The sequence below is a fragment of the Panicum hallii genome, chromosome 6 (assembly GCF_002211085.1).
Source record: "Panicum hallii strain FIL2 chromosome 6, PHallii_v3.1, whole genome shotgun sequence".
Lineage (NCBI taxonomy): Eukaryota > Viridiplantae > Streptophyta > Magnoliopsida > Poales > Poaceae > Panicum > Panicum hallii.
In genome coordinates this window covers 41,016,485-41,038,215 of record NC_038047.1, presented here as the reverse complement: position 1 = coordinate 41,038,215, position 21,731 = coordinate 41,016,485, and the positions used below count along the sequence as shown (strand labels likewise).

Sequence of the window (21,731 nt, the reverse complement as noted above, 5' to 3'; positions counted from 1 at the left end):
AGCCTACGCGAACAACCCCGCAGCTCCGTTCCCCGCCTCCGCCCACCCGGATCCGGAAAACCCTAACCCTAGAGCTCGACCGGCCGCCGCCGCCATGGACCCCGACGGCGACCCGGCGTTCCACCGCAGCGAGGCCATCTCCGCCGTCCAGGACGTCGACCAGTACTACGGCGACGACGACGACTTCGACGACCTCTACAACGACGTCAACGTCGGCGACGGCTTCCTCCACGCCTCCCACCAGGCGCCGCCGCCGCCGCCTCCACCGACCCAGCAGGCCCCGCCGCCGCAGCAGAACCAGCACCAGCAGCAACAGCTGCCTCCGCCGCCCCAGCAGCAGCCGCAGCAGCATCCACCGGCACACACCCTCCCGCCGCCACCGCCACAGGCCCCACCCCCGCAGCAGCAGCAGGTACGCATCCCGGGGGTGCCCGTTCCTGCTCCTGGTATACCTCCCGCCCAGCCCAACCTCCCGCCGCCACCTCAGCCGCCGGCCGCGCCCGCGCCGCCGCTGCCTCAGCACCACCAGATTCAGCAAGGCGACGGGATCAACCGCCCCGGAGGGAACTTCGGCGGTGGTCCCATCGTGGTCGGGAACGGTGGCCCCGCTAGCGGGGGTGACGGCCCTGGCGGCACGACGCTGTTCGTCGGGGAGCTCCACTGGTGGACGACGGACGCAGATCTGGAGTCTGAGCTTAGCAAGTATGGGCCGGTGAAGGAGGTGAGGTTCTTCGATGAGAAGGCCAGCGGCAAGTCCAAGGGCTATTGCCAGGTCGACTTCTACGACCCTGGTGCAGCCGCTGCTTGCAAGGAGGGCATGAACGGGCACCTGTTTAATGGCCGTCCATGTGTTGTGGCATTCGCCACACCGAACACCGTGCGACGGATGGGCGAGGCACAGGTGAAGAACCAGCAGGCCATGGCTGCACAGACATCTGCTATGCAGCCGAAGGGTGGGCGAGGCGGCGGCGGTTCCGCAGGGCCACAGGTAGGTGGTAATTATGGTGGTGGCCGTGGAGGAGCTGCTGGACCTGGTGCTGGTGGTGGAGCAGGCGGAGGTGGTGGGAATTGGGGAAGAGGTGGCGGAGGCATGGGAAATAGAGGTCCGGTTGGTAATATGAGGAACAGGATGGGCCCAGCTGGTGGTGGCCGCGGGATCATGGGCAATGGGGGAATGGTTGCACCTCCACCACCTATGATGCCACCGGGTGGAATGCTGGGGCAGGGTTTCGATCCTACTGGCTATGGCGCTATGGGAAGGATGGGTGGTGGATTTGGCGGTTTCCCCGGTGGACCAGGAGCCATGCCATTCCCTGGGCTGATGCAGCCATTCCCGCCGGTTGTTGCTCCACATGTTAACCCGGCTTTCTTTGGCCGTGGCGGAATGGGGGCTGGCGGAATGTGGCCTGATCCCAACATGGGGGCTTGGGGTGGGGAGGAACAATCAAGTTATGGGGATGATGCGGCATCTGATCAGCAACATGGGGAAGGGGGTAGCCATGGGAAAGAGAGGCCACCAGAGAGGGAGTGGTCTGGTGCACCAGAGAGGAGGCGTGAGAGGGATAGGGATGCGCCCCCAGCACAGGAGTGGCCAGAGAGGAGGCATCGGGATGAGCGTGACATGGACCGAGAGAGGAATCGTGACTATGACAGAGAGAGGGAAAGAGATCGTGACAGAGAGAGAGATCGAGACAGAGACAGAGAGAGGGACAGAGACAGGGAGAGGGAGAGGGACAGGCATAGGGATGACAGAGATCGCTATGGTGATTATCACAGGCACAGAGATCGTGATTCAGAACGCAATGAGGACTGGGACAGGGGGAGGTCATCTGGGATACGCAGCAGGTCGAGGGAGGCCGACCACTCCAAGCGTAGGCGGATGACACCTCAGTAATGTAGCTTGGTGAGCTACTAATATAGAGGCAACAATGATCCAGGGCAGCGTCTTATTTGCACACAGGCATGGTTCATTAACAACTAGCATCTTCTTAATGCTTGTGGCTATGGTGTCATGTGTCTCCGGCAATTTGTTGTAGCAAGAATTTGAGATGTAAGTGAGCTTAATCTGATTACTTGTTTGTTTCCAACTGTAACCCTCTAATTTTAATTGTACTGTTTGGTAGTTGCATGCTGGTAACACCATGTAAGATTCCCTTTTGTACCGGGACTTTTCTTGTAACTTGTCATGTACACAAAATTGTTTCTTTTTCCATTCTGATTTGTTTATTTGTAGCTACATGGCATTGTCTAAGGCAACAATTGTAACATAGTGTACTTGTCTAGGACAATGGAATGTAAATTTTTTTGCTGTAGCAATCGATGTCTCCTTGTAATCATCTTGATTGTCAATATGTATTTAGGAAAAGGGAATCTGTAAAGGCTATTTTGTTGTACATTTGGTTTGTAATACATTACTGATTGGAAGTGGGAGCATTGCATTTAATATTTACATGTAGAGAGGATGACGTGATAAATTAACAGTTTATGTTGACCTCAATTGCACTGAGCCTGTTCTTGTATGAATTTGCATCGTGAACACTAGATAGAGTATCATCTGTACAAGTCATTTATTCAGTTTTTATATAAAGATGTGTCACTCGACCACCTGTTAGGCTAAGCATAGTAGCATGTACACAGAATGATTCTTGAAAATAGGTGGCCGAAGATATAATGAATGGTTTAGTTGAAATATTTGAAATGGTTTTAGTGAACTGCTGTAGGACTATGGCCTCGAAAAACATTATGACAGATGATTGGTTCCATTAGGGCACAGAATTGTTGTACATTCAATTTCATTAACGACTTGTTTCTGCCAACCTACTAGCTGCTTTAGAATGTTTGTCCTTTCCAGTAATGATGATTAATCATATTTTCACCTAAATATACATGGCATGCGGGGAGGAACGTTTTTATATTTACTTTGATAAGATACTTGGCGAAAAAATAAGATGCTTTAGAATATTCAGTCTAACTAGTAATTTGTCCTGGTGGATTTCCGCGAGTACTTTAAGAGCATGCTATCTTTGATTTTGGAATAAGGGCACACTTGGGTATGCTTGAGTGGTATTTTGTGAAAAATATTACTTACCATTTAGTTCAATGCATATGTTCCGTGACTTCTTTCTCTGAAGCTTGAGCTGTATTTTGCTACATAACTCCGCATGACTGCTTTATATATTTTTTAATCTGTTACATGTCCAATATTTAGTGTTCTTTTGTGCAAAGATGGTAGAACATTTGTAGTCTATTTACTTGAGCTGCTGACCTTTGGAGCTTCTAGATGTTAAATATATATATTGTATTAGGATATCTTCCTAGCTTTCTGTACTTTTTTTTGGCTAGTTTTAAGTACTGTTTTGCCATTGAGTATCAGGAATAGGGTGCACTAAAGTTTGTGATAAACATAGAAATAGTATGATTATGGGAGCAATGCCATATTCCTTGTTATATTCTTAGATAATATGTGGAGGGTGCTTGCTATGATTATTTCTTGTATTTCCCATCGTGAGGTTCTTCCATCATGTGAAGCCACAGTATGCTGCTTTGACTTGTACCTGGTCTCTAAGTGGTACTGCTGTGCTTTATCACGGGTTTTGCAGGCTTCCCAATGCGATGTGGCTTGTCATGGTTTCTTCTCATGCACTGTTCTGTTGTAACTTTTTTTAAGGCCACTAATGCCTTTCTTCTCATTTTGCAGGACTGCGTGGTTGGAACCCTGCTCAGCTGTGTGAAAGGCCTACTTCCCTGGATAATAGTTGCTGCCTCGTATTGTATGCAGTGTTAAATGTCTTGAGTTTCCTGAAGACGTAATGATCTACTTTGTAATTCGGGACCGATGCTTTGCGTTGTTGTTGTTATCGAAGAACTGGGACAACTATTTCTGTCGTAGCCTTAGGATGATCAAATGGTTGGTATTATGATTGTCTTTTGCCCATCTGCCTCTGTTGGTAGTGGACAAATTATAATGACTTTTTGGACATTCTTGTGGTTCATTCCTCCTCTGAGATATGTAACTGATAGTTGCTTCCTGTTTAAATTTTTGTGGTTGGGGAGGTGAGAAACCAGTTTAAGGGCAAGGCATCATGCTTTTGACTGATATCATGGTGGAAGGATGGTTGTTCCACCTTGCAAGTTATATTCGTGATCTATTTTTCGTTCGTTATGAAGTCACATGTGGGTGATTTTAGCAAGAAATTTCTGCGTGTCTTTTAACGTGGGTGTCCGGGACTGTGCAATGGGTATGAAGTCTTTTATCTGGGAGTTGCATTATTTCTTAAGTTTCTCTCGCTCTTGCTACAGAAGCGAAGCTAATGAACCGTGCCAAACTGACTCTGTGAGTCATACTTGGATCAAAACCACCTTGAATACAAAATATATTGATGCGGCGAAACCAAATCCTGAGGTGCTCGAAGACGTTGAGGCCATTTTTGCCCCATATGCTCCAAAGGTGACTTATTGGTTCCATAATCCATGTTTCTTTTTTTGTCTATTCTTTTGCACACAGCAGCATTTCAGGATGAATCTAACTCCTGTTTGCATGCGGAATGTGGTATGTCTACCAACATTAAATTATCCTTTCTTCCATTATGTTGATGTATGACAAGAATACAGTGCATTTATATGTGTTATCAATCTGTTTGCTCATCACATTTTCTTCTTGATTTATTATCTATCAGGTTAAATAGAGCAGTGAAAGGGACGCCATAGAGGTGGTAGACTGTGCCATATAATTATATACCCTGGGGCCTTGGCCTACAAATTTTCATCTGGTTCTTGATGCCATGAGATACTCGTATAATCTTCATTATCTTTTGCAGGCACCAAGCAAGTGTGACTACATATCTGTGATTATGAACGTTGTAACATAGAAGCTTTAGCTCATATGAGCTACCAGCATATCAGTAGGAAGTTCAGTTTGTTACCAGCAATAAGTAGATCCGACTCCTAGTGTTCCTGCTAGAGTAACATTTTACCGACGACGTTGGTGTATCCTTCGGTATGTGTGTACCAGTCTGCAGATTTAGTATTTTTACTGCAGGGACGATCAAACCTTGTGCCCTCCCACCAGCAAGCTGGTGGCGTTACCGAAGTTAAAACTTCCGCCATATTTTTATCAGCAATTGTTTGTTCTTCCGGCCCTTGAAGTACACCCCAATCCACATCATTATTTGGTAAAATTTTGGCGTGTACAACTCAGCTTCTGCCACTTGAAACTAGATCTGACCGTCAGGTAGGCCAGGGAGACGGAAAGCCCGTTTTCTTTCGGAGCTAAGGGTGTGTTTGGTTAGGGAGCGAATCGGAATGGAGCCGCTCCGCTCCTTTTTTTCTACGCATTTGGTTGCAATGGAGTATAAGCGGAGTGGCTTCGGGAGCCAAAATATAGGAATATTCCCCTAATATGCGGAACCAGACCGCTCGGCCAAACCGACCGGACACGAGTGCTCCCGTTCCCGTCTCCCCTCACCCCCCCCCCCCCCCCCCCCCCCCGACGCCGCCCGCCTCCCCCGTGGCCGCCCCCGCCGGAGTATCCAGGCGGCTGCTCGCCGGCCCCCACCCCTCGGCGGATCCAGTTCCAGGCGACCACCCCCCCCCCCCCCGCCGGAGGATCCAAGCGACCGCTCGTCGTCTATCTTTGACTCGAATGGTTCTCCAACTAAGCACAGAATGGAATGGTTCTACTCTATCGCGCTCTCCAACCAAACAAAAAATGGAGTGGCTCCATTCTGCTTACCAAACGTAGAATGGAGCGGCTCCATTCTCAGAAATTAGAATGGAGCTATTCCATTTAAGTTGGCTCCCCGACCAAACACATCCTAAATTCCACGCCCAACCCGGCCATTAAATCCATCAGTCCGGGCAAAATCGGGCCAAACATCAGTTTTTTTTTAGTGGCCAAACATCTGTTTTTAATAGAAAAATAAACGATTTAACTATTTCGAGCCGGCCTTTGTCGGGCCGATTAATTCAGCACCACACCCCACGGCCTTGAACGGCCGTTGGCCGGGGGCAGAGCCTTTTATGCTCAGGTTTACTCGAAAGTCAGGCCAGGAGCGGGGTGGGCGACCGCTCCGGGCCCCCAAACGAAGGAAGGGCCCCAAACTTTGACAGCCTATGCCTTGACGACATGACGGCGCTGCATCTCGGCGAGTCTGTGTCTCCTTGTGCGCTCATCGGCTCATGCATCGCTGCCGCTGCCTGCAACGCAAGGCCGAAGACCCCCAACGTGAGGTGCGCAGCCTGCTGAGCTCATGAATTGATAATTGATTCCTATCTTTCTGAGTTGTATGTGTACGCATGATGTTCGAATTAAATCAATTAATTCAACTGAATCTTCTCTATTTTATGAAATAGACGCCTACAAGAACGTTAGGACAGTGATATCTTTAATTTTTTTTAGCATTGATACTTGATATCGGTCGAGTTTTTTTCTATACACCTAGATATATTTATTATATTTAAATGCATAGCAAAATTTACGAATCTAGAAAAGTTAAAACAACTGATAATTTGGGACGAAGGGAGTAGTCGTTTTGATTTTTCTAGATATATTAATTTATATATATATATATATATGTCTAGATGCATAGCAAAACCTATAAATCTAGAAAAATTAAAACGACTAATAATTTGAGATGGAAAGAGCAGCGTATTGCTTTAATTCTGAAATTCTGATAAATTGAATGTAAATATATGTTTTGGGTGGCAAAGAGAACTGCTGACTTTTGGAGTTTCTGCGAATCCAATTCATCAGGTTATTGCCTGCAGGCTCTGGTCACTGATGTGACGCGGCATCGTACTTTCTGCGATTTATTTTCCTTCAAATGATCTCCACTATGAGTTGTGCTTCTTATGCTTTAACACCCCCAAACAGCAACAGCGCGCTACGTCTTCTGGTTTTTATTCGCGAATTTTTCAACTCCAAAATCCAATTGCTGCTACACCCAATTTACATACAGCAGTTTTATCTGTTACGTTTATTGTTCTCTTCTCACAGTCACTCGAGCTCTTTTCTTTCTCGTTTGCCGCTGCACAGGGCTGGATCTCGAACGTGCTCTCGGCCGCACCAAGATCGCTTTCCTTGGATGATTGCTGTCTCTGTATTTGTTTTCTTTCATCGTCAACGCCTAGAACAGAAAACATAGGAACCTATTCGCTAGCTTGACATTTCTGCACAGTAGGATATTATACACTTATACTGCAGGCAGCTCGCCGGGTTCCATTCCAGCCCGGGGGTGTCTGAACTTGGAGCGAATCCATGGTCGAGCGCGGCTGCCAAGCGTCAACCCCGTCGGCGTCGCGGTCCGCCACCGGGCTCCAGGATAGCGTGGCGGTGACGCGGCCCTCCTTGGAGCGACGCGGTGACATGCGTAACAGTTCTCGACAGCTCTGCCCGTACCAGGTTAGGTCTGCGACTGACCGCGTCGACCCAACCGCCGGTCGACACGTCGTCGGACCCGCGGCACGGCGACCGCGCGTCGCCGTCGCGCGTCGAACCACCCCCGCCGGCACGACGCGCGTAGACAACAGATTGCCCGGAACGTGACGCGCCCGCGCAACCGCCCGCAGCCCAACACCGAATCCGTCGGACCGGGCGCGCTGGGCAGGGCTCGCCGCCGCTGTCGACAGTACGCGCCCGCGACACCCGCCACGATTCACGCGGGCCGCCGGCGCGACGCGTCGCGGCTGCTGAGTGCCGCGCCGGGCCCGCGCCGCGAGCCATCAGCAGCGGCCGCGCCCCCCGACGCGCGATCTGATCGGGGCTCTGATCTGACCCCGACGTGCGCGCGCCCCACCACAACCCCCCATCTGTCGCGGTCACGGCGGGGTCAAGGCTCACGGGTGCCGCGCGAGGGCGCGCGTCGTCGACGCCATGCCGCCCCCTTGCGCCCCTTGGCTGACCGAGCGACCGGCACCCCGCTCCCACCCGCCATTCAAGCCGCGGACCGCGACGTCCAACCGAAACCGGACGCGCCACGCGACACGGCCCGCACGCCGCCGCCCCGTCGAGGAGGCGCGTGCTCCTCCGCCCCGCGAAGCGACGCCCGGGCTGGGATCCCTCGGCCGACCCCGCGCGCGGGCGGGGCGGGGCGGCGCCTGCCGGTCGTACTTGCCATCAAGTGGGGTTGGAGCTCGGCGTCGGCGCCAACCGCGCCCTACCGCTGGCCGCTGCTCCGCGCGCAAGCAATTATTCCCTGGACCGGGCGCGCACAGGCCACGCCACACCACGCCAGGCGGCCGGCCGGTCACGCGGCGCGGACACGGGCATCGGCGAATGATGCCGGGGGACGCGCGCGTGACGCCGAGAGGCGGCCGCCGCGGGAATCGGATGCCTTGCCGCGCGGCGGCGCCCGGGTGGTGGACGAAACGGGATGGCTCCCCCACCGCGCGCTCGGAATCATGGGGCTTGCGCGTCAGGCTGGCTGGAGCCGGCGAATCATCTACTCGAGGCTCACCGCTGAGGCAACGATGCCGAAGAATCTTCAGGGCCGTTGCTTCGGCGGCCGGAACCGACCCACCGGCGAATCGTGGCGTCTTCGACGTGCCACCAGCCATCAGCAACTCCTCCCTTCTCGGGCTAGGAGCTAGCTAACCGTCATTCGACTCCAAACTTGCTGATGAACTCCATGATCTTGCTCTTGCTCTTGCTAGAGTGAACATAGAAAAAAAATCAACGTTTCACGCAGGCGCCGGCAGATTGATTCGGATCACGACATCGAGATGAGAGGCCAGGAAGAAGTTGTGCATAGCCATGTAAGAAGCAGCTCAAACAAAGCTCAGTCTATAGACAGATGAAACACCATCCCCGGAGCTGTAGAGTTAGCCATCTGATGAGTAAAACATCCAGCGGCCACTAGTTGACCTCCAAAAAAACAAAGCTAAAAATCAAGTTCTTCGTCGTCGTCGTCACGATCATATCATATACCCGAAAGCATGTTATCATGTACCGCTAGTTAAGCTGCAAAGAAGAGAACCGTTTATCAGGGCGGTCTCAAAACCCACACCTGAGCAGCCGGCGCCGGCGCCGGCGCGCAGAACGGCACGGAGCACGTCGCGGTGCGCGCGGTGTCCGCCGTCGCGTGTCCCCCGTCACGGGAGGTTGAGGAACAGGCCGGCGGGGTCCGGGTCGGCGAACCCGGCGCTGCTCCAGCACGCGCCCAGGTCGAAAGCCGCGGGCCACTCAAACGAGTCCGGCTCCACGTCCAGCCCCTTCCCCGCCGGGAAGTCGGAGATGCCGAGCCCCAGCGCGACGTCCGGCTGCAGCAGGTGGGCGAGGGAGTCCTCCTCCTCAGCCGCCGGGACCACGAGCTCGGTGGTGATCTCGCTCGCGGGGTCGGTCGTCGCCGGTGTTGCCACCGTCGTGGTAGTCGCCGTCGCCGCCGTCTTGGCGGAGTCGGCGGCCGGGGCGGCGTCGGTGGCGGCGGACGCGGCGGCTGGAGCGGGCTCCGGGGGCGGCGCTACGACGCGGCGCTTCTTCTTGGACGGCTTCTTGGGCTTGTCGGAGTTGGTGGCGGCCCCGTAGGACGAGGGCGGCAAAGACGAGGGCTTCTTGCGGGTGCCGCCGCCGATGGGGACGTTGCGCAGCGTGCCGCCCTTGGTCCAGTAGCGCCGGCAGCCCTTGCAGAAGTGGCGCGGCTGCGACGTGTTGTAGTTGTTGTAGTAGCAGAACTTGGTGTCCCGCGACTCGCACCGCGGGCAGGGATCCCCCTCCGCTGGCTGGGCCGCCGCCGCCACCGCCTGGCTCGCCACCGGCGCGGCGTAGCCCTTGGGCCGGCGGAGGTCGACGCCCACGAACTGCTGCTGCTGCGCCGGCCGGCGTCCCGGCTCGGCCGCCGCCTCCTGCATGCGCGACGGCGCCGTAGCTGCCTGCCTGCGCCCGCGCGCGCCTCCGGCGGAGAGAGAAGAGAGCGGAGCGAGGAGAAGGGAGGGGTGTGGGAACTGAAAGCGCACGAACGCGAGGGGGCGGTTGCCGCCGGGGGTTCGCTAGGCTCTTCTCTTATGGTCGCGTCGCGGTTATGGCGATGGCGACGTGCTCGCGGCTCGCGCCATCACAGCGGGTACCCCAGTGGACCAGCCAGACCCCGCCCGGGCCCACGGTCCAGAGAGGCCACACCGCGTGACGTGAGGGGCGGCGCCGCGGTGAGGTCGACGGCGCGACGCGACCAGGGCACCCGGTGGGGCCGGCGCGTCAGCGGAGTAGTGACCCCGTACAGGCGCGCGCGATCGCTGTCAGTTTTGTGCCGCGAGGGACGGGGCACCGCACCCGTCGCGGCCCGCCGCGCCGTACGCGCGCGTGGAGCGTAGCGCGGCAGCCGCGGCGAGCCGGCGACAGCGGTTGGCCTGGCCTGGCCGGCCGGCCGGCCGCCGCGCGCCCGGCTCGGCCGACGTGTCGGCGCCCCATCCGTCGCGAAGCCACCGCCGCCGAGTTACCGTGGGGCGGGGTGGTTGGGTTTGGGGGTCTAGGCGCACGGGACGGAACGGAACCACGCGCCCTGTCGGCCACCGCCGGCTCGCCTCGGGTGGTCCGGAGCGCGCCACGTCCCGGGGCGGCGCGTTGGTCGGGCAGGGGCAGCTACGCTCCGCGAGGCTCTAGGCTAGAGGTGGGGCCGGGCGTACCGCCTCCTGCGGGGCCCGCGCGAGTTGACGCCTGCCTGCCTGTAGCCGCGCTGGTGGGGCCCGACCACCTGCTCCTGGAAGTCTCTACCCTGCAGTGCCTGCTGCTGTTTGTTTCGCCGCCTGCCCCTCTACTCGTTGGGTGTGTGATCTGACCGGATCGACCGATGGGTCGACGGCAAGCCGCCGTCGGTCGTCGTCAGTTTAGTTACGTTCGCCCACGTTTTTAGAGCGAAGAAAAAATCACTCGTCAACTGCCATCCTTCCCAGCTGGCCGTCTAATGCTTCGTCGACGACCAAGGGACTGTTTGGTATTAAATATTGTTTAATTATAAAATTAATTATATAAATGGAGGCTAATTCACGATACAAATAAATTAAATCTAATCAGTATATAATTTGATCATATTGTGCTACAGTAACATATGCTAATGATAAATTAATTAGGTTTAATAGATTTATATCGTAAATTAGCACCGGTTTATGCAATTAGTTTTATAGTTAGCTCATCTTGAATCTCTCTATTTGGTATCTAAATATTCAATGTGATCCGGACTAAAAAGTTAGTACCTGGATCCAAACGGCCCTTAACTGACTAAATTTTAATCCATATCACATCAGATGTTTGATACTAGAATATAGACTAATTACAAAACTAATTGCACAGATGGCGGCTAATTCACGAAACGAATTCACTAAACCTAATTAGTTCATAATTTGATCATGTTGTGCTACAGAAAAAATATGCTAATGATGGATTAATTAGATTTAATAGATTAATCTCATAAATTTGCTTTCATTTATATAATTAATTTTATAATTAATCTTTATTTAACAATTCTAATTGGTATTCAAAGATACAATGTGACGGGATTAAATTTTAATGCGATGGATCCAAAAACACCTTATCCCATCCAGTACCACGAATCCAGTATCAGCGCCTCTCCATGGCGGCCGCAACTAATCCCACGCGCTCCTTCCTCACAAGCGAAGGTAGATAGCAATTAGGGGTGCCAATATATCTATACAATTTAGCAAAAACAGTGATTAGAATTATTTTTTTATTATACATACACTTCCCACAGCTCAACTCCACGGATAAACCAAGTGCATCCCGTTCTATTTGCTCAAACTTCGCTGGTGTAAACCTTCCTAGTCCCTGCCTGCTGACCCATCACGCACGTCAGAGACTCTGAAACATGCGACGGGTCACGAGTCCCGACCAAGCACATTGCCCCCACATGTGGCCCCCGCCTGCTCTGCTCTGCCCGCCGAACTCGGTTCGGGCGCGGGCCGCCGGCCGTACGCCCCCTCTGGCCCCCGGTGCCGCGCGCGCGCACGGCACATGGCGTGGCATGGACGGTGGTCTCGGTCGCCGCGTGGGTGGGGCCCCGGCATGGACCCCCCGTCCTCCCCCGACGCGAGACGCATCACGCAAGGAATCGCGTCGCCCACGCGCGCAGCCGCAGACCCTCCGCCGCCCGCTGCGGTGGCGGCCGCGCTCCCGCTCCGCTCGCCCATGCGCCCGTGCCGTGGAGGCGTGGTGCCGCTTCGCCCGTCACGCCAGAGGAATTCGAACGGGTTGGCGTCGCGTCGCGTCCACGGCGCCGCCACGCGCACATGGCCCCCCAGCAGCCCCCGCCCGCCCGCGCCGGCACAGCGGCGCCCTCCAGCCATTGGCGCGCATCATCTGGCGGGGCTCGCCGGTCGCCGCGTGTGCGCGCGGGCCGCCGGGCGCACGACCTGTGGCGGAGGGCGCGTGGGGATCCGCCGAGAACGACCGCGCCCGGCGTCGATCGGATCGCACTGGATTCCGCCCCGTCCACTTCGTGCGGCGGGGTCCGCCCGCGGCCCGCCGATGACCCACCCACCGATCCATCGGGAATCGGCCGGCCTCTCGCGCGCTCTCGTTCTCATCCGCCGCGCTGTCTTTGTTCCCCATGTCGAAGATGAGCACGACGCCAATTCCTGCGGTTCCAAGCCAAGCCACTGCGCCAGCCAGCTACCTCGTTGATCGTTGCCATCATCACGAGTCCACTCGCGATGGAACCAGGAGCGAATTTGGGCTGGGTTTGTTCAGCAGCTCGACGTGCCATGTGCCGTCGCCTATCATTCAAGGCGCGCCATCCGACCTCTCGTCGCCTCCATTATTCGCTCGCTCGCGCGCGCCAGCCGCGCTCCCGCTTGGCGCCGGCGCACAAGCGGGGACAGTGGGGGCGACGTGGCGCGACGTTCTCCGCGGGGCGGACGATATGGGTGGTGGCGCGGCCGAATCCGTCCGCCGACGACGCACGCAACCACCACCCCCGAGTCGACGCCCACCGGCACGTCGCGGAGGGGCTTGGGAACCCGCCACGCCCACGGGGACGGGACGCGGGGTGGCGCCGCTCGCCCGGTCCCCGTCGCCGCCGGATCCGTCCGGTCACGGATCAGATCACGTCCCGGAGGCCCCGTCAAAGTCCATGGCTCACGTCGCGATCGGAGGATCAGGTCGGGGGGTTCGGGGGAGCAGCACCTGTCTGTCGGCGCGGACGCGACGCCGGGGGGGTCTCCTCTAGGGACTAGGAGGAGTGGGCGCGCACTCGGCGGGGCCGCGGAGGATCACGGCAGGATCGGCCGCCGCGCGCGCTGGGGCCTCCCGCGCACGCGCGCTCCGCCCCCGCTCTGCTTCGGTGCCCTCTCGTGTCGATCGTACTTTGGATCGGGAAGATCCTCGCGATCATCATGCCAGTATGACCAGAGGGGATCGAGTTCTTGCAGGCCTCCCCCACCCACTAATCAACCATGCCAGATTTTTTTTCCCGGCTGGGGAATGTCAAGCTCGTGGAGTCCACTCCACTCGCCAGGCAGGCATCAATTCCATCCATCAGAAGAAAAGGCTACCACAGGCAGGCCTGCAGAACCACGCTGCCCGGATTGCTGATTTCGCGTTAGTGCGGCACACGGCAGACGCCACTCACGTGATCGGCTGCCACAGAATTCGTAGCAATGGCTTTGTTCTAATGGAATGGGGCAGGACGTGGCTGCCTCTTACTCTAAAAAGAAGAATTCGTAGCAGTGCTAAACACTGCAAGGGAGCAGGGTGAAAGCATGTAATTGCAGGCAGTGCCATTCCCAGGTCATAGGATGGTCAGAGGAACAGAGGCACGCTGCACAGAAAAGGTTACAGCACATTGATGTTTCGCTCTGAAGCGGCTGCACAGTGACGAGGAATTCAGCACCAGAATATGTTACAAGAGGGGTCCGTCAGAACGGGGGACGGCCTGAACTTCTCATATGAATGGAAGCCTATGGACAGAACAGAAGCAGCTTCACAATCTGCGATGGAAGCTTTTGGGAAGCAGCCTAACGCTAGAGCGGCAGCGCGATCGAATGAAAAGAATGCAGCAGCAATGCAGCATGGTCTTGTGCGTCTGGACGTCGCGGGAAGCGAGCGTAGTATACACGAAACATGAAGGCTCCCCCGTGGGGGGGAGCGCAAAAAATGGATCAGACTATCCGGGCTTCTGCAAGGAGCTGGAATCAGCTGTTATCTGTCTGACTTATGCCGCTTGGTCGCCTGGGAATGTTCTCTTGCGCCATCCCCTGACCCCAGCTGGTGCCCGATCTCTTGATCACGGGACGCTTGAGTGATGAGATCCTGTGATGCAAAGGGTTTCTGGTAAGAATTTCACAAGGAAAAGCAGCACAGACTGTAACAACGTTCTGAAACTGAAACCAAACATGTCATCTATATGACTAAATCCTACAGGGGACGGCAGATTGATAACATGACTGGAGCATCTTGATTTTGGAATATTGTACCTTGGAGGTGGAGTTCAACCCGGGAGCAGATCTCTTGATAGCCCGCTTACCAAGATTGATCTGCACCGAGATGCTAGCCTGTGACAAATCTATACCCGAGTTTTGAAGTGCAAGATTCAGCGTAGTAAGCAACCTGTTATAAGGAAAAAAATAATTTTTTTCACTAGGAAGCTATACAGATTTCAAGCACTACAAATGCAACAAGAAAACAGCATTGGGAGAAACAGAAACATAAAAATACAGAGGATCCAATAAACGTATGAAAAAAAATTATTTTGTTAGGATCCATTATTAGTGCATACCCTTGGGAATATTGGCTTGACAAACTGATTGTCCCCTCGTCTATTGCCAATTCTGGGTTGCTTAACATTCCATTGGGTGCTGCACCATCGTCTGAAGGTGATGAATTTGTCAATGGCCCTGGTTGCTGGGATGCAACAGTGTCTGCACATGAATAAAACATCTTCCATGAGCTACAGAGATTAATAGTTCCATTGAAGGAGTACATAAAATAGAGCAGATTGTAAACGGTAATTGGATTGAGCAAACCATACTTGTGATATTGCTGGGAGTTTCAGCCTGTTTGAAAGGCACACAACCCTTTGGTTCTGCCAGTTCCTGTGCACCCGAAGCAATCTCAAATGCACCTGCATTGTTATGGTCCTCAGGCTTTGCAGCAAAAGGGAACCGTGGGGAGGAACCATTTTTTATAACTTGTGATGGATCGGAGGCCAGATCTCCATTTATTTCGTCCTTGTTCTGCAGCACAAGGATAAGGTTCAGACAAGGGGAGGGTTAGAATCTCAGCCTCAGAAGACTCATTGTGCAGAAGATAAAGTTGCTTTAATAGTTTACCTGTGAATTTTTCCAGGAAGATCGGAAGTAGATGTTAGACCATGGCATGATCTTTGCATTTTCTTGGTTCCACTCTGGGTTTGAAACCTCGTACTTTTGTACTTTCTCTTGCAAAAACCTTATGTATTCGATAACCTGCATTTAAGCAGTTGTTGATAGAATGGTAAATAATAAGTTGGGAACAGATTGTCCAGAATACATAGGAGAGCTCCGTATCTTAGTGAATGCAGTCTTTGTCTGGAAAGAATAAAAGGCTGCGATGTCTTACCTCTAAGAGGAATGATGCTTTGTCACGCTTTTGATCATTTTGTGGCAAAATTTCTCTAAGTATCTGAAATCTGTAAAAGGATTAGGAGTAGAAACATTAGATCAAGTGCATGTTTAGTGTTCTGAACAGTTCTTACTACTTAATGGCGTACCAATAAATCTTTGTCACGAAATAAAAAGCAAAGACATTCATTTCACCGCACAATACATATGGAGCTAAATCTTCACATATTCTAGCATTCTTCAGGGTCAGCACATGATTTCTGAACACCTCGTACCAGGAAGTCCATAAAATATTCACATCTCAACTGAGAAACGGGCCCTTAGCCAGGCCACATCTACTGCGGTATCTAATCCCTTGTTCTAAAAATACAGTAGGGCCGTCACTGTCACTAAGTTCCAGATGTATCCTCTTTGACTATTTCCCAGCCAAACCAAATGGTGTTGCACGTTGCTGCAGCATGCTTCTACCCACATCTGTTAGACTAGATAGTATACGTGCGCTACGTGCGCAGATCGAGTTGAATCAAGCTAGAGACTACAATATTACACTGCAAAAACGTGCTTATTGACACATGTGCGCTTAGGCATCAAGGACACGCAAGCAATCGAATGAAAGAAACAGCACGGCCAACCATTTCTAAATGAGCTGCGGGAGCTAGAGCAACCAACCTGTCGTTGATCTTGCTGCGCCTGCGCTGCTCGGTGGCGGAGTGCTTGGAGCGCGGCGTGTTGGGCAGTTGGTCCGTCCCAGCGCTGCCGCTGCAGCTTCCACCCTTGGTCTCCACCCTGACCGAGAGTTCTGCAACCAAGAAAGTACACACAAAAAAAAACTGTCAAAATCGCCTCCTCCATCACCGAATCTCCGAAACGGCTCGAACAACACGAACAAAAGTCAGATTTATCATAATTGACCTAGTGTTACCTTTGAGCGCGGAGGAGACCTCGCGGCGAGCGGCGAGGCCGTCGTCGTCGTCGAAGCCCGCCCCGCCGCTGGATCTGGAGCCCGCGTCCATGAAGCCACCGCCCGCCTTCCGCTCCGGCGGCCTCTGCTGCTGCTGCTGCTGTGGCTGCGGCCTGGCGGAGGCGACGGCGACACAGCGCGCGGCGAAGGGGAGCGACCACGGGTGACCTGCCAAGTCGACAAACAGACAGAGCGGAAAGCACACGCCTTTAGCTACGTCTTCCTTTTCCCCGGCTTTTTGTTTGATGAATAATTGGAGGTTGGCAAAGTGTAACATACGTTCAGTTAAAAAAAACGAGCCTACCACAATGATAAGCTTTTCAAAGTAAAATGGATGCAGGTTTAACATAAAAAATCAGTTGGAGTTTGGAATTAGAACATCGGTAGTTACACATGGGAAAGGTTGGCAAAAGAAATTGGACTTCACAGGAGAGGAAAGGGAGCAGTAGCTCAAGATGTTTCCCCCCTTTTTTATTTTTGAGGAAGAAGGTGTAATCTGAAATCAGGATGTTCGTGAGTTTATTTATTTATTTATTTATCCTCGGCTACAACAACGTCAAACTGTTCAGGTTCCCCCATCCACCCATGCACTTGGGGCCCGTTAGAGGCCCGCGCAACATCCTGGCCCGCAGTAGGCCCACAAGGCCTAGCCTATGGGTCCGGCCCGGGTCCATGGATCCCGCGCCGACCAGACCTACGAGTCTACGAATATAGCGTCGCCCACCCTAGAAAAGCTCCACGCCTCGGCACGCACGCACCTTCGCGTTCGCGTGCCACGCGACTCACGCCTGCGGCGAGCTACGCGTCGGCGTCAAGCCGCCACCAACCGGGGCCGGAGCGGCGAAAGGAAAACGAGAGCGCGCGTGGTGCGTGGCGTACCTCGAGGGTCCGGCTGGCCCCAGACGGCGAAGGGCGGCTGCTCCTGCTTGACGGCCGCGCCGGGCTGGTTGGCGGCGGCGGCGGCGCGGCTGATGCTGAACGTGCCGATGCCGCCGGGCAGCGCGTGCTGGCGGACCGGCTTCTCCGCGGCGGGTCGCGGCGGCGGCGACTGCGACGACGGCCGCTCCAGCGGCTGCAGGAAGTCGTGCGTCTTGAGGAAGAAACCTGCGCGACGAGCATGCACCGGCTGTGGTTTCAGTTCAGAACAAAGCTGCCGCGGCAACAGCGTCGCGATAAAAACAGCAAAAATTCGTAATCACCGCGAAACACGGTGAAATCTTTCCAGCTCGACGAATAAAAGCATGTAAAAAAAAGCCCATGGAGATCTGATGATTGGGGCACGAAATTGTCGAGAAAACTACACCGAACCCGTTCGAATTTGCAGTTTGCGAAACCTGAAAATTGAATTAAAATATGGACGGATTGCCAGGAGCGCAGAAAAGGTCGTGCACGGCTCTTTGCATCCACCACTAGGCGCCCTCCTCCTCAGCTAGCTGCACGTGATCATTTCTTTGTTCCGTTAATCTGTCGTTTTCTACTTTTCTCTAACCACGCTATCCACGCAACGTAAAACTAAAATAAAAAAGGTAATTTTCGAAGGCTAATTCGTGCAGGCACATTGTAGCAAATAGCATATCCGACTGTTTCAGACCCAACCTATCGTGTGCTAGTAGAATTACCGAATTGGGCAAAATCTTGCAAGGATCCGCCGCGCGAGCGTCTGAATTCTGATCCATCACCCGGAGACAGAGGCAGAGGAAGAGAGAGAGATGGTGAAGCGCACGCACCTTGATGAGCGGCCGGCGGCGGCGGCTTGGATTCCGGCAGCAGCGGCAGGGCGGAGTCCTTGGCGGTGCTGTAGAGCGAGAGGAAGTCGTGCGTCGCCTTATCCCCTGCATTCGCAACAGCAACCTCTCGCCGTCAGGGGTCAGGAAACCAGACGCGAGGAGGATCACCCGATCCGCCTCCCCCACCCGTGAAACCGAGAATTCGAAATTCGAAGCTCGAGACGAAGAAAAAAGCAGGTCGAGCAATGGCGTGAGCGGGATTTTTACCTTGCAGCCCCATAACCACGCATTACACCTCGGCAGCTCGGCTCCGCCTTCGTCTACCTCGAGCCCGCGGGGCGCGTGGGAGGGAGGGAGGTGGGGGAAGGAGGGAGAGGGAGAGATCTCTGCTGCTGCTCAAAGGCTGCTTCTCTCTCTGGCCTCTCCTTTCCTCCTGTGCCGCGGGATGCTTTATACGGCGGCACCCGGCAGCGGAGACGAGAGGCCTTTTCCGCTCCTCCGTGACGACGGCGTTACCCGACCGCAACGGCCGTTAGCGGCGCGCGGGGGATGAGGCCTGAGGTGTACGGGTACCGCGGCCGGTGGAGGCTGGCTGGTGGCGCGGTGGGGATCCAGCACGTGCCGGACGTGGGTTGACCGGAGCGTTGACTAGAAGCACAGTAACTTTTCCTCTCTTTTTTTAACCGAGGGGAAGAGTCGCCGCTAAGCCCCCTGCCCGCGGTGGTTTCTAATATAATTTATATTAGGGTCCGTTTGGTTGGGGTGCTAAGTTGGATGGAACGGCTCCATTCTAATTTCTGAGAATGGAGCCGCTCTGTTCTACGTTTGGCAAATAGAACGGAGCCGCTCCATTTTTCGTTTGGTTGGAGAGCGCAGTAGAGCGGAACCATTCCATCCCGTGCTTGGTTGGAGAACCATTCCATTCAATCTGGATTCCGGCCGGCAGCGGGGCAGGCGCGGGGCGGGGGCGGGGTGCGCCACGGCATCCTCCGGGGCGAGCACCTGGGCGGCCTCCGGCGGGTGCCTGCATCCTCGGCGGGGCCATCCTCCGGGGGGGGGGGGGGGGGGAGACTGGAATCGCTGGCGGGCGGGCGCGGGCGCGCGCCTGGGCCGGGGGGGAGGGGAAGCGGGCATCCTCCGGGCAGTTGCCTGGGCGGCCTCCGGCGGGCGCCTGCACCGTCGGCGGGGCCGTCCGGATCCGGCGCGGGGGGGGGAGGGGTGGGTGGGGGTGACGGGCGCCTGCATCCTCGGCGGGGCCGTCTTCCGGCGGGGGGGCGACTGGAATCGCCGGCGGGCGGGCGGCTGGTAGGGGGGGGGTGGGCGCGCACCTAGGCATCCTCCGGCGGCAGGGCTCTGGCGGCGGCGCCCCGGGAGAGGGGAGCGGGGCGGACGGGCGGTAGGAACGGGAGCGCTCACGTCCGGTCGATTTGGGCGAGCGGTCTCGTTCCGCATCTTATAGGAATATTGGCATCTTTGGGCTCCTGGAGCCACTCCGCTTCTACTCAATTACAACCAAACACGCGGAAAATGGGAGCGAAGCAGCTCCGTTCCGATCCGCTCCCTAACTAAACACTACCTTACTACTCGTAGTAGATTAGATTAAGGTAAAATCATCGCGGTCGCTAGTGGGGCGTGATCCCGACGGCGCTGATAGGGATCAGACGCTCGGTGCTTTGTCTGGGCGCCCGCTCGTTGCCGGTTCACGCGCGCGCGGGGCGGCGAAAACGAAGGGGATTTTGGACGGGAACGGGGGCATGTGATGCCGGACGGCGACGCCAGCAGCCAGGGGAGGAGCGGTCTCGGGCCTGGCGCCGCACGGAAGGGACCCCCGGCGGAGCTCAGGGCTCTCAGGTCGTGGATGGTAGAGCCTCGCGTGCTACTGCAAGATCACGAGCAACCAGCCGCCGCTCGGATGCGCGGCGCCGGAGGTCGGAGGAGGGGCACTGGAGCAGACAGCGAGAGGAGGAAAGAAGGAGGTCGGGTGATTGGGTCACGTGACGGTTGGAGGGGGAGGCTGGGGCCCCTCCGCGGCGGCACATGAGGCCGAAGATTGCGGGGATCCCGTGGATAGAGATCGGAGGTAGGGGGAGGGGTGGTCGCCGGGGCCGGTCATGTGCCTCCCCGCCCGCCAGATTCCGCAGGGCCACTCCTTTCCTTTCCCCCTTTGTCCAACAGCGACCTCAATAATGTTGGCTGCTAGTACGCCGGTGGCATCCGCGCCTCTCGCTTGCTTTGCTTTGCTTGCTGTCATAAGCAGCGTGACACCGGCATCGCATCACCGCCGATCCACACCGTGCGGCTGAACAGTGAACACCATCAGGCATGGATTAAGAAGATTCTTACCGCACCTGTGAGTGGTGACGTGGACGGGCAACCTTTTGATCCTCCGGTTTCAGAGCAGACGCTGTGTTCAACCTTGACTCTTTTAACCAGGGTAAAAAGGTGGTCCTGCGTCCAGAGATGGAACGGATCCGATCGATCCATTCCATGATGAATCCATCGACCGGGCCGGGGGGGGCAGACGTGCGCTCCCGCCGAGGAGAGCACTTCACGTGATCGCGCCCTCTGCGCATGCGCTCTCTGGCGCCGGTGCCTGTTCCTGAGCCGCGCGCGCGTGCACCTCGTGAAACTGGAACACCTCGCGAGGATTAGATTAGGGCGGCGCTGGTACGGCTGATTTTCAATGAACTCCCGTCCTGATCCTCTGGGAAGCTTTGTTTTTACGGCGGATAATTTGTCAGAGAATTCGAATCATTTTTCTTTAAAAATGACTAAAGGTTATCACCACACTGAACTTTAACTTTAAATTTTAGTTCATGTTATATCGGATGTTTAAACACTAATTGAAACTAATTAGAAGTATTAAATATAGGTTAATTATAAAACTAATTATATAGATGGAGACTAATTTAGGAGATGAATTCATTAAATCTAATTAGTCTGTAATTTGATCATGTTGTGCTACAGTAAACATATTAATTAGACTTAATTAATTCGTCTTGTGAATTAACCTTCATTTATACAATTAATATTATAATTGATCTACATTGAATACTTATAATTGGTGTTCAAATATCTGATGTAACGAGACTAAAATTTAGCCATATGTATCCGAATAAACTCTAATTTAGAACCTACCCTAACGCCCTGCGTATTTCCACACCAGTCGACGGACCATATCTGGACGCTGCACTCAGTTAAATCGCGACAGCGACCGCGGCGATTCCGCATGACCCGACCCCCGCCCTTTTTCTTTCTTCAAAAAAGGCGGGGAAATAAAGCTAGCTAAGCGTCACGAAAGAAACATGCGCTGGCTTGACTCTCGTGATGGTGCCGTGCGGAATCGGAGCTCCCTTTCAAAGCTTTACTAGCGCAGATGATACGTGTCGAGCCAGTGTTCATGATGCGCGAGTGATGAACAGAAAGCCTGCCAAGTCAAATTGCGTCTAAAAATTTTGAAAACAAAATGCATGCGATTTTGTTTTTCTTTTACGAGGAAAACA

At 54.7% G+C, this 21,731-nt stretch overlaps 3 protein-coding genes across 4 annotated transcripts; 1 reads left to right on the top strand and 2 right to left on the bottom strand.

Annotated features, from left to right (window-relative positions):
* On the top strand, positions 1 to 4,064 carry LOC112896941 (collagen alpha-1(III) chain-like). The gene is made up of 2 exons (XM_025965064.1): positions 1 to 2,050; positions 3,698 to 4,064. Exon 1 carries the CDS (start codon positions 95 to 97, stop codon positions 1,892 to 1,894), a length of 1,800 nt encoding a protein of 599 aa, XP_025820849.1. The 5' UTR covers positions 1 to 94; the 3' UTR covers positions 1,895 to 2,050; positions 3,698 to 4,064.
* A 4,660-nt stretch (positions 4,065 to 8,724) lies between these two features.
* Positions 8,725 to 9,988, bottom strand: LOC112898433 (dof zinc finger protein MNB1A-like). The gene has a single exon (XM_025966753.1). The coding sequence runs from the start codon at positions 9,841 to 9,843 to the stop codon at positions 9,088 to 9,090; it is 756 nt and encodes a 251-aa protein (XP_025822538.1). The 5' UTR covers positions 9,844 to 9,988; the 3' UTR covers positions 8,725 to 9,087.
* Positions 9,989 to 13,761: 3,773 nt separating this feature from the next.
* LOC112898615 (transcription factor BIM1-like) lies at positions 13,762 to 18,656 on the bottom strand. Of its 2 annotated transcripts, XM_025966969.1 has the most exons (11): positions 18,496 to 18,656; positions 18,229 to 18,333; positions 17,381 to 17,605; positions 16,463 to 16,669; positions 16,210 to 16,339; positions 15,539 to 15,608; positions 15,271 to 15,405; positions 14,970 to 15,174; positions 14,718 to 14,859; positions 14,416 to 14,548; positions 13,762 to 14,251 (listed from the first exon to the last, which is right to left on the bottom strand). In XM_025966969.1, the coding sequence occupies exons 1-11, from the start codon at positions 18,506 to 18,508 to the stop codon at positions 14,141 to 14,143; spliced, it is 1,476 nt and encodes a 491-aa protein (XP_025822754.1). In that variant the 5' UTR covers positions 18,509 to 18,656; the 3' UTR covers positions 13,762 to 14,140. The 2 variants fall into 2 exon arrangements, with proteins under 2 accessions (XP_025822754.1, XP_025822755.1); XM_025966970.1 differs by lacking the exon at positions 17,381 to 17,605.
* Positions 18,657 to 21,731: the final 3,075 nt, after the last annotated feature.

What these genes read in the sequence shown, in the direction of transcription:
- LOC112896941 (XM_025965064.1), top strand. Translation starts at nt 95, where the DNA reads ATGGACCCCGACGGCGACCCGGCGTTCCACCGCAGCGAGGCCATCTCC.
- LOC112898433 (XM_025966753.1), bottom strand. Translation starts at nt 9,843, where the DNA reads ATGCAGGAGGCGGCGGCCGAGCCGGGACGCCGGCCGGCGCAGCAGCAG.
- LOC112898615 (XM_025966969.1), bottom strand. An exon ending in GCCGCCGGCCGCTCATCAAG is followed by an intron (nt 17,606 to 18,228) that starts GTGCGTGCGCTT and finishes CTCGTCGCGCAG; the next exon opens with GTTTCTTCCTCAAGACGCAC. An exon ending in GGGCCAGCCGGACCCTCGAG is followed by an intron (nt 16,670 to 17,380) that starts GTACGCCACGCA and finishes TCGACTTGGCAG; the next exon opens with GTCACCCGTGGTCGCTCCCC.